General features: G+C 42.2%; 1 protein-coding gene across 3 annotated transcripts in view; it reads right to left on the reverse strand.

The window, feature by feature from the left end:
• ABCA9 (ATP binding cassette subfamily A member 9) overlaps nucleotides 1-12,079 on the reverse strand; it is a 271,200-nt gene that overhangs the window by 166,465 nt on the left and 92,656 nt on the right. For all 3 annotated transcript variants that reach the window (XM_073559967.1, XM_073559966.1, XM_073559968.1), the window contains 4 exons: nucleotides 11,856-12,003; nucleotides 6,591-6,756; nucleotides 5,017-5,075; nucleotides 4,411-4,521 (listed from right to left, as the gene is read on the reverse strand). In XM_073559967.1, the coding sequence (XP_073416068.1) occupies nucleotides 4,411-4,521; nucleotides 5,017-5,075; nucleotides 6,591-6,756; nucleotides 11,856-12,003 (484 nt within the window). The remainder of the gene's footprint in view (nucleotides 1-4,410; nucleotides 4,522-5,016; nucleotides 5,076-6,590; nucleotides 6,757-11,855; nucleotides 12,004-12,079) is intronic.

A 12,079-nucleotide genomic window follows, 5' to 3' on the forward strand; every position in this document is an offset into this window, starting at 1 on the left:
GCCATGTTTGACTGTAGGGACCGTGTTCTTTTCTTTGAATGCCTCTTTTTTTCTCCTGTAAACTCTATGTTGATGCCTTTGCCCAAAAAGCTCTACTTTTGTCTCATCTGACCAGAGAACATTCTTCCAAATCGTTTTAGGCTTTTTCAGGTAAGTTTTGGCAAACTCCAGCCTGGCTTTTTTATGTCTCGGGGAAAGAAGAGGGGTCTTCCTGGGTCTCCTACCATACAGTCCCTTTTCATTCAGACGCCGACGGATAGTACAGGTTGACACTGTTGTACCCTTGGACTGCAGGGCAGCTTGAACTTGTTTGGATGTTAGTTGAGGTTCTTTATTCAACATCCGCACAAACTTGCGTTGAAATCTCTTGTCAATTTTTCTTTTCCGTCCACATCTAGCCACAGTGCCATGGGCTTTAAACTTCTTGATGACACTGCGCACGGTAGACACAGGAACATTCAGGTCTTTGGAGATGGACTTGTAGCCTTGAGATTGCTCATGCTTCCTCACAATTTGGTTTCTCAAGTCCTTAGACAGTTCTTTGGTCTTCTTTATTTTCTCCATGCTCAATGTGGTACACACAAGGACACAGGACAGAGGTTGAGTCAACTTTAATCCATGTCAACTGGCTGCAAGTGTGATTTAGTTATTGCCAACGCCTGTTAGGTGCCACAGGTAAGTTACAGGTGCTGTTAATTACACAAATTAGAGAAGCATCACATGATTTTTCGAACAGTGCCAATACTTTTGTCCACCCTCTTTTTTATGTTTGGTGTGGAATTATATCCAATTTGGCTTTAGGACAATTCTTTTTGTGTTTTTTTCATTTAAGACAAATTACATGAAGATAATAATACCAAAGCATTTGTGTTTGCAATCATTTTCAGGAAGAAGCTGAGTATTATCTGACAGAATTGGATTTGGATTTATGGATCACGGAGTGAATTACCTTTACGATGGACTACTTGCTAGAGATGGGGTGCAACTTACGAAGACTGGAAAACATGTATTTGGAAGTCGCCTTGCTACACTTGTATTGAGAGCTTTAAACTAGAACAACATGGGAAGGGAAGCAAAAGGCCAGAAAAAGCCATACACCTGACAAATGCTAATGAGAACTCTGCTATTAGAAGTGGAAAGGAAGAACAAAGACAAAAGAATCTAATTAATAAAAATATTGGAGAAAGAGAAACCAATCACAAACTAAAATGCTTCTATACTAATGCACAAAGCATGGGCAACAAACAAGGAGAATTGGAACTACTAACGCAGGAAAAGAAATATGATGTCATTGGAATCACTGAAACTTGGTGGGACAATACACATGATTGGAATACAAAACTAGAAGGATACAACTTATTTGCAAGAAACAGACTTGATAAACGAGGAGGAGGTGTCGCATTGTATGTTAGAAACGCGTATATCTGCTCAGAGATTGATGCTTCAGAGACTGGGAGTTCTGTGGAAACTGTTTGGGTAAGAATACAAGGACAGAACAATGGAAAGGACACCATTGTAGGCATTTACTACAGGCCGCCTGTGCAAGCTGAAGATATGGATGATCTCTTTATGCATCAAATGGCCAAGTTCTCCAAAAAATATGACATTGTGGTCATGGGAGATTTCAACTATCCAGACATTTGTTGGGAATCTCTCTCAGGCAAAACTAACAGGTAAAGGAAATTCTTATCCTCTCTTGCTGACAACTTTATCTTCCAAAAGGTAGGGGAGAAAACATGGGGAACTGCTACCTTGGATCTAATCCTTATAAACAGGGAGGAAATGGTTGAGGAGGTAAAAGTGGCTGGGACCCTAGGAGGTAGCGACCATGCTATTTTAGAATTTTGGATAACTCGAGGAGGAAGACCTGTGAAGACTCAGACTTCAAGGTTAGATTTCAGAAAGGCAGATTTTAAGGGATTCAGAAAGAGAATTGGAGGGATCCGATGGCTGGATATCCTTAATGACAAAAATGTCCAGGAAGGATGGGAAATCTTGAAAAATGAAATTCTCAAAGCACAATTGTTAACAATTCCGAAAAGAGGGAAGAATAGGAAGCATTTAAGGAAGCCAGGATGGATGAACACAGAACTTAAGCACATGCTAAAAAGGAAGAAAAAAATGTTTATAAAATGGAAAGAGGGAGGCATATCTAAAGAAGAATATAATGCTGTCTGCAGAACCTGCAGGGCACAAATCAGATTTTCTAAAGCTGACAATGAATTGAGGCTTGCAAGAGATGTCAAAAGCAATAACAAAGGATTTTGGGGATATGTCAAAAGTAAAAGAAAAGTCAAAGATGCTATAGGATTTTTACAGGATGAAAATGATGAAATGGTAAGACAGGATGTTGAGAAGGCCGAACTTTTAAATTCCTATTTTGCATCTGTTTTCTCTCAGAAAGGAAATGTAACATCAACTGTTCTTCACTGTCCTATTAAGGGAATAGAAGAATCCAGGATATCTGTAAACAGAAAGATAGTGAGGAAACACTTAGCTAACCTAAATTAATTCAAGTCTCCAGGTCCAGATGAATTACACCCCAGAGTACTGAAGGAGATAGCAGAAGAAATTTTTGAACCCCTCTCCATAATCTTTGAAAATTCTTGGAGAACAGGAGAAGTCCCAGAAGACTGGAGAAGAGCAAATGTTGTTCCTATCTTCAAAAAGGGGAAGAAGGTGGATCCAGGCAACTATAGGCTGGTGAGTCTGACTTCTATACCAGGAAAGATCTTTGAACAAATTATTAAACAACATGTATGTCAGTACCTGGATAAGAATGAAGTGATTAAACAGAGTCAGCATGGGTTTGTAACTAATAAGTCATGACAGACTAACTTAATTTCCTTCTATGACGGAATCACTGATTGGGTGGATCAAGGAAATGCTGTAGATATAGTATATCTTGACTTCAGCAAAGCATTTGACAAAGTATCTCATACAATCCTTATTGAAAAAATGACTAAGTATGGAATGGACAAGGCAACTGTTAGGTGGATTCATAACTGGCTTAGTGATCGGAACCAAAGAGTGGTCATAAATGGCTGCACATCCAGTTGGAAGAATGTCTCAAGTGGGGTACCACAGGGCTCTGTCCTGGGCCCTGTATTGTTCAACATCTTTATCAACGATTTAGATGAAGGAATTGAGGGTAAACTGATTAAATTTGCTGATGTCACAAAGCTAGGAGGGATAGCTAATACTAGAGAAGAGAGAGAGAGGATTCAAAAAGATATAAATAAACTGGAGAAGTGGGCAGCAACTAACAGAATGGTTTTTAACAGGGAAAAATGCAAAGTACTACATCTGGGCAATAAAAATGAAAAAAGCATATACAGAATGGGAGGAATAGGCCTAAGCAACAGCACATGTGAGAAAGACTTGGATATACTAATAGATCACAGACTGAATATGAGTCAACAGTGTGATGCAGCAGCAAAAAAGGCAAATGCAATTCTAGCATGTATTAAGAGAAGCATACAGTCTAGATCATGTGAAGTCATTATTGCCCTCTACTCCTCTTTGGTCAGACCTCATCTGGAATATTGTGTCCAGTTTTGGGCACCACATTTTAAAAAAGACATCAACAAACTGGAGAAAGTTCAGAAAAGAGCAACCAGAATGGTGACCGGTCTGCAAACTCTGTCTTATGAGGACAGGTTGCAAGATTTGAGATTGTTTAGTTTGCAAAAGAGAAGACTGAGAGGAGACTTAATAGCGGTCTACAAATATCTAAAGGGCTGTCACATTGTAGAAGGATCATCTTTATTCTCATTTGCACAAGGAAAGACTAGAAGCAATGGGATGAAACTGAATGGGAGGAGACACAGATTAGATATTAGAAAAAACTTTTTGACAGTTAGAGTGATCAATGAGTGGAACAAGCTGCCACGAGAAGTGGTGAGTTCTCCTTCAATGGAAGTCTTCAAACAGAGGCTGGACAGACATCTGTCTGGGATGATTTAGCGAATCCTGCTTTGAGCATGGGGTTGGACCAGATGGCCCAGGAGGTCCCTTGCAACTCTACGATTCTATGATTCTATGAGAATTGCAGGGGTGTCAATACTTTTGGCCACAACTGTATATATATTCAATACTGTTACTGCCATAAAAATCTGATGTATGAAAATATTAAATTAAGCTGTACAGTAAAAGCAGTAAGGAGAAAAATAGTTGAAATGCCAAGTTTGCTGTTTTTCGGTCACTGCAAAAATGCAATTTTGAGGAATATTTTACCATTTAATTTCATGTTTCAGTAAAGTAAAACTACATCTTGTCCTGGAAAAAAAATCGGCTATGTCGATGGGAAAAAAGTTATGCCATAAGAAGGGAAGCAAAAAAAACTAAAGTGCAAAAATGAAAAATCACAAATGGTTAGGGTTATCTATTGACATTACAATGACATCTTACCACCAGTCGCTGGGCACATCCCACTTAAAATATTAAGTAGTGTTGTTTTTCCTGCCCCGCTGTGTCCAAGCAAAGCTGTAATTTGCCCTTCATATATATTTAAATTTAGACCTGCGAGAAAAAAAATATTGTTTAATGACTGTCTAATATTTCAGCGCATTTTCAACTCTCGATGCCAAATTACAGGAATTTCCCTGCAGAAATCCACAGCTGTCATAACTAATTGGACCCGATTCATCATTTTAAGTCACTTTTCTTTTTTTTTTGTCTTGCTGTTTTCTTCATTGATGATTTTTGCATCAAATTCTTGAAAATGGCAAACAGGGGCCATACATTTTTAGATTTTTTTCTGTCTTTGACAATTTTTGTGACTTTTTATAACTGACAATTGTGCCAAAATTTCTGGCATCCAAGGAGGTCAGGAGGACTAGAGAACACTTGCAACAAAATAGTGACTTACATGTGATGAATCAAACAAAAACATCTGGAAACCCTAAAGTTTTGGAAGTTTTGACTTGCAAAAACTTTAAAGGAGCATAAAAAAGGAATCCCTGCATTGCACTACTTACAATAATGAAAAAGAAATACCGTAATAAATAAACTCGCCTCTCAAAGCCTCAACCTTTTTATCCGAGTCGATGCAAGTCTTCCTAACCTCATGTATCCTGGAAGAAAAATAAACTGTTTTAAGTTTTTAACATTTCTTAAATTAAGTCTTCAGTGAAATTTCAGTAACTTTTGCAAAAGTTTTTTTTAGGGAAAATCATAAAAGCTGCAGCCTTAATGTTTTGTACAGATTTTAATGTTCTTCAAAACCACACTCCCTCAACCATGTCTGTATGGCCCTTGTGCACTGGGCACTGTCATGGGGAACAGGAAAGGACCTTCCCCAAATTGTTCACATAATAGTGGAAGCTACAGTTGTCTAAAATGTCTAGTATTGAAAAACTCAGATAGAAAAGTGTGATCCATCACTGCACAGAACACCTTTCCTCCAGAGTCCAGTTTTGGCAGCTTTACACCACTCTATCCGACGCTCAGCATTGTGCTTGGTGATGTAAGGCTGCGTGCAGCTGCTCGGCCATGGAGCTCCTGGCGGGGGCGCAGTGTCTGTGCTGATATTAATAGCAAAGTAGGTCTAATCTCTGCAGTTATTGAGGTGACTTTTCTGTCCTCTGCTCCTCAGCACTCATCCCCCCCGCCCTTAATGTTGCTGCAGTTCCTTTCACTTCTCAATAATATCACTGACAGGTGATGGAGGAAGATTTAGAAGGGAAGATAGGTGATGAACTGTCTGGTGACACAGATGGCTCCTAGTGAGCTCTGCACCACCAGCCGTTCTGTCATATGTTAGTATATGCGAGGGGCCAGATATTATACACTGGGGGGGCCAGATGTTATACACTCGGGGGGAGGGACCTGATGCTGTACACTGGGGGTGAGGAGCTAGATGTTATACACCGGGGGGGCAAGAGGCCAGAATTTATACACTGGAGGGGCAAGGGACCGGATATTATACGCCAGGGGTGAGGGGCCTGATATTATACACTGGGGCGAGGGGCCTGATATTATACGCCAGGGGTGAGGGGCCTGATATTATTCACTGGGACGAGGGGCCTGATATTATACACAGGGGCGAGGGGCCTGATATTATACACTGGGGAGAGGGGCCTGATATTATATGCCAGGGGTGAGGGACCGGATATTATACGCCTGGGGTGAGGGACCGGATATTATACACTGGGACGAGGGGCCTGATATTATACACTGGGGCGAGGGACCGGATATTATACGCCAGGGGTGAGGGGCCTGATATTATACACTGGGGCGAGGGGCCTGATATTATACACTGGGGCGAGGGGCCTGATATTACATACCTTGGGCAATGGAACTGAATTAAATAGTGGAATTGAATGAGCTGTGTGTCCTAATACTTTTCTCCATATAGTGTAGACATCTTAGATTTAACTATGTAATCCTCATCAGAGTCCTCACAATGCACTGCAACATACAGTCTAAATTCTCAATTTTAGGAGGGGTTAATGCTTTTTTCCTCCTACTTCCAATCGCACATTCCCTATTTCTTAGCTTTTTGTGTCAGTATTCATATCAGAATTGGAGATAGTGAGCGTTGATTGGACCGATCTGAGCAGGTACAAGAAGAGCCTCGCCGTCTTTACCTTACAGCTTCTTTGCCCAGTAATTCTGCAGAGACTTTTTCTACATATTCTCCGGCAGGCATATCGTTGCCTCCATCCTCCTCTGTCTTTAGAGGGGTCGGGTTCCGTTTAGACCAGAATGAAGATCTCAGGAAGAACAACGGCTCGTACCTCCTGCCATGTTTATCTAGTGGTAATGATACTGATGTTAGTACTTACATGTAAAGTGAGGACCACACGGCGTATACGGTACATATACATTTTGGAGGATCAGCTGAGAATCATACACTTTATAAAATAAACTGATGGACCAATAATATGCTGACACCACATATATCTGAGAAGTGTCAAGGTGGCCATATACGTTTAATTGTCATTAGCTATTCCACACATCTTCCATGCACACTCAGCTCAGTCGAGCAAACGTGTTCTTAATAGCAGTAATCCACTATTTGTGGAAATTCATCTTTCCAAGAATGAAACTTTGGGCATGCTGAAATACAACATGCCCGATCCTTCATTTTCTCAACATCTGCCATTGTGGAAAGAGTCACCAAGCCTCAAAACATGTTAGATGGAAGACCAGTCCTGCCGCCCAAATCAGCGAGGTGCCTTTGTATATGGTTACCTTAAGCAAAGATTGGATGGTGGTAATGTCTAATACCATATAGGATGGTGGAAATTTCTGATACCATATTGGATGGTGGAATTCTGAACTAGGGATCACTAATGATTAATGTCTATACTTTCCTGACACCATACTGATGGTTGCTTTTCTGATACCATATTGATGGTTCTTCGGTAGAGGGACGATACCTGAGAGATTACAAATTAGTGGATATAATGATGTCATGCTTACATCTGTATGCCTTTGCCACATTTTGATATCAATAATACCCCCTAATGGTGGTGTACAATACAGGAACAAATATTTTTATGTATTCTATGTTTAGGATCCATAATAGGAGGGACAGTATACATTGGTGATCCTCTGGTTTTCCACTACTGAACAGAGGGCTCAGATCTCTTACCACATGCAGGGAAAATATTATACATCTACAGTATACACTGTATCTCAGGCATTTCCATCTATATATGGAATTTGTCTACATCGTCGAGTTTCTTATGGAACCAGGTTGTTCTTTGAAGGATACCCAATAGACTTAGTTGGGGACCTTGATGCACATACATTTCATAGTTTGGGGAAAGCATTTATGCAGGGGGCATTTATGCACACTTTATCCAAGTACAGTTTATCAAAGTACTGGCAGTTATAACATGGCAGTTAGACAGGGCAGGAGACAGGTAAGACATTTATATACATCTACTCCCTGTACATTTGGAGCACATCAAATATATACCATATGCATTTGTGTAATTTTTATCCTGGCCGCTGCATTCACACACATCCATCGCCCTGCCATTAACTCTCTACACTCAATCCATATTGGCCCCTCGCTTCTTTCCTCTCCTATGTATAGCACTCACGCTCTTTTCACGTTGTTAAATTGCACAGATCCAGTCAGTCCCACCATTCAACATCAGAGACGCTCTCACAAATCACTTAACCATCTGCTCACTCTTTCTATCCTCCTTCTCCTAGTCGCAGGAGACATTGCTCCCGACCCTGGTCCCCCATGTTATAGAAAGTCAAACCCCCCGACTGCTACACTCAGAAACCCCTCTAATCTTATTAATATTCCCTGCATGCCATCTGTCTCTCTTAATTGTGCACTTTGGAATTCTCGCTCAGTGTGTAACAAACTCTCCTTCATCCATGACTTCTTCCTTTCTAATGCTCTTAACCTCCTGGCTCTTACTGAAACCTGGATCCAGCAGTCAGACACTACCGCTGCTGCTGCTCTTTCATACGTGGGGCTACACTTCTCTCATACCCCAAGATCAGACAATAGAGCTGGTGGAGGCGTTGGTCTGCTCCTATCACCAAAATGTACCTTTCAGGTTATCCCTCAAGTACCTTCACTTGTCTTCCCTTCATTTGAGGTCCATGCCATCAGACTCTACACCCCCTCCTCCATGCGAGTGGCGGTGGTATATCGTCCTCCCGGCCCCTCCCATCAGTTCCTGGATCATTTTGCCACTTGGCTTCCACATTTTCTCTCCTGTGACATTCCTACCCTCATCATGGGAGATTTCAACATCCCCATTGCTCTTCCCCTCTCACCATCTGCTACTCACCTTTTATCTCTAACCTCCTCATTTGGCCTTTCGCAGCTTACTAATTCTCCAACGCATGAAGACGGAAACTCCCTCGACTTGGTCTTCTCTCGGCTTTGTGCAGTGGATGATTTTGCAAACTCCCCTCTCCCGCTCTCTGACCACAATCTTCTTTCATTCTCTATTAAGAAATGCCAAGCTGCTCAGGTCACCCCCACTGTTCAGACTTATAGAAACATACAGGCCATTAACACCCAGAAACTTATAAAGAACTTGCAGTCTTCATTGGCCCCTATCTCCTCCCTCTCATGTCTTGATTCTGCATTGAAGCATTACAATGAAACACTTCAAAGTGCCCTGGATGAATTTGCACCCCCTATAAATAGAACACCACAACGCAGACGGCGACAACCCTGGCACACGGTGCAAACACGTTTCCTGCAGCGGTGCTCCAGGTGTGCCGAACGTCTGTGGAGAAAATCCAATCTACACGAAGATTTCATCCATTTTAAGTTTATGCTTAGAACATACAACACTGCCCTTCACCTCTCCAAACAAACCTATTTCAACACCCTCATCACCTCACTGTCCAATAACCCTAAACGTCTCTTTGACACCTTTCATTCTCTACTCAATCCAAGAGTACAGGCCCCAACCACGGAGCTCCGAGCTGACGATCTGGCCAATTACTTCAAAGAAAAAATTGACCAGATTCGACAGGAAATTATCTCCCAGTCACCTCATACCATGCACTGTCCTCCCTCCCCCACTGCATCTAACTCACTCTCTGATTTTGAACCAGTCACAGAAGAAGAAGTAAGCAGGCTCCTTGCATCTTGTCGCCCAACTACTTCCAGTGACCCATTTCCGTCACATCTCCTCCAGTCCCTTTGCCCTGCTGTCACCCCTCACCTAACCAAAATATTTACCTCTCTCTCTCTTCTGGTATTTTTCCCTCCTCATTTAAGCATGCCATCATACATCCACTACTTAAAAAACCATCCCTCGAACAAAACTGTGCCGCTAACTATAGACCTGTCTCTAATCTTCCCTTCATCTCTAAACTCCTGGAACGCCTGGTCCACTCCCGTCTGATCCGCTATCTCTGATATCTCTTTTCTGGACCCTCTCCAATCCGGTTTCCGCTCTTTACACTCCACTGAAACTGCCCTCACTAAAGTCTCTAATGATCTGCTAACAGCTAAATCAAATGGTCATTACTCCATGATAATTCTCTTGGATCTCTCTGCAGCATTCGACACTGTGGATCATCAGCTCCTCCTCACTATGCTCCGTTCCATTGGCCTCAAGGACACCGTTCTCTCCTGGTTCTCCTCCTATCTCTCCGACCGCTCCTTTACTGTATCTTTCGCCGGTTCCTCCTCCTCTCACCTTCCCCTTACTGTTGGGGTCCCCCAAGGATCGGTTCTAGGCCCCCTCCTCTTCTCCTTGTACACTGCCCCTATTGGTCAAACAATCAGTAGATTTGGTTTCCAGTACCATCTCTATGCTGATGACACCCAATTATACGCTTCTTCTCCTGACATCACGCCAGCCTTTCTAGAAAACACCGGCGATTGTCTAAACGCTGTGTCTAATATCATGTCCTCACTATATCTGAAACTGAACCTGTCAAAGACTGAACTTCTGGTGTTTCCTCCCGCTACTAATGTACCTATACCCGACATTGCTATTTCTGTGTGTGGTTCCACTATTACTCCCCAGCAACATGCCCACTGTCTTGGGGTCATACTTGATTCCGAGCTTTCCTTTGCCCCCCACATTCGATCACTGGCTCGCTCTTGTCATCTGCACCTCAAAAACATTTCTAGAATTCGACCTTTTCTTACTTTTGACTCTGCAAAAACTCTTACTGTTTCTCTTATTCATTCTCTTCTCGACTATTGTAACTCTCTTCTAATCGGCCTCCCTCTTACCAAACTCTCCCCTCTCCAATCTGTCTTGAATGCTGCAGCCAGGATCATATTCCTCACCAATCGTTACACCGATGCCTCTACCTTGTGCCAGTCATTACACTGGCTACCCATCCACTCCAGAATTCAGTATAAACTTATTACCCTCACTCACAAAGCCCTCCATGGCTCAGCACCACCCTACATCTCCTCCCTTGTTTCAGTATACCACCCTACCCGCGCCCTCCGTTCTGCTGATGACCTGAGGTTAGTATCCTCAATAGTCAGAACCTCCCACTCCCGTCTCCAAGACTTTACACGTGCCGCGCCAATTCTTTGGAATGCACTTCCCAGGTCAATACGATTAGTCCCCAATCCCCACAATTTTAAGCGTGTCCTGAAAACGCATTTATTCAGACTGGCCTATCGCCTCAACACATTAACCTAATCTATCCCTGTGTGGCACAGCCGAAAGTTTTACCATAACCAGATTTCCCGCATCATGTTCCCACATGCTTTATGCATCCATTAGCCCTCTGTGTCTGTACTGTCAAACACTTAACATTATGGCTGGTCCTTACAATCAGGGCAACTGTTACCACCCACCTTTCGTGTCTACCTCTTTCCTCATAGACTGTAAGCTTGTGAGCAGGGCCCTCTTTCCTCTTGGTATTTGTTATAATCTACTGTATGTGATTATTGTTATGCTGTAATGTCTATTGTCTGTACAAATCCCCTCTGAAATGTAAAGTGCTGCGGAATATGTCGGCGCTATAAAAATAAAATTTATTATTATTATTTCAATGTTTTTCCCACTTTGTTTTGTGTCTACAATTTGAGGTAAGGTGTAATAGGGTGAGTAGGGACACCGACGTTGAGCGGGGGCACCACAGAGTACAAATTGGGGTGCCAACCTCTGCTGTAAGGAAGGAAGAGAATCTAGGGAAAGGTAGGGACCTAATAGGTCTACATATTTACCTCCCGAAAATATTTGGGTGATCCCAGACACCGCTCAAACAACCAAGTTTGTCTGTATATGTGTTGCGGGTTATTAGTCCTTAATGCTTTTAGGAAAAGAAATAAAAGTACATTTTTAGGGGTCAATCTTTTCTTGTGGCTGTAAATGACATAGGAATACCCCTCTAATGCTCTGCTATCTGTGTAAATCGTCTCATGTACACATCACATTATTTACCAGTCAAAATCTTCTCGAAATACAGCGTCATCATCATGTAGAAAAAGGCGTCCACGATGAGAACGATGTAGCTAAACAGGATGTGAGAGGAATCGTCCATCATGTTGGAGAAGTGGACACCTCGATAGTCATGCTCCAAATATACAGTCTGAAAAAAAGCAAAATCCAGAAAAGAGAATGAAAAGGGGCAACTCAGGAGTGGGCTGAACATCAGTGGTGTAAAT

The sequence above is a fragment of the Dendrobates tinctorius genome, unplaced genomic scaffold (genome assembly GCF_039654945.1).
Source record: "Dendrobates tinctorius isolate UK_male_01 unplaced genomic scaffold, ASM3965494v1 ptg000014l, whole genome shotgun sequence".
Classification (NCBI taxonomy): domain Eukaryota; kingdom Metazoa; phylum Chordata; class Amphibia; order Anura; family Dendrobatidae; genus Dendrobates; species Dendrobates tinctorius.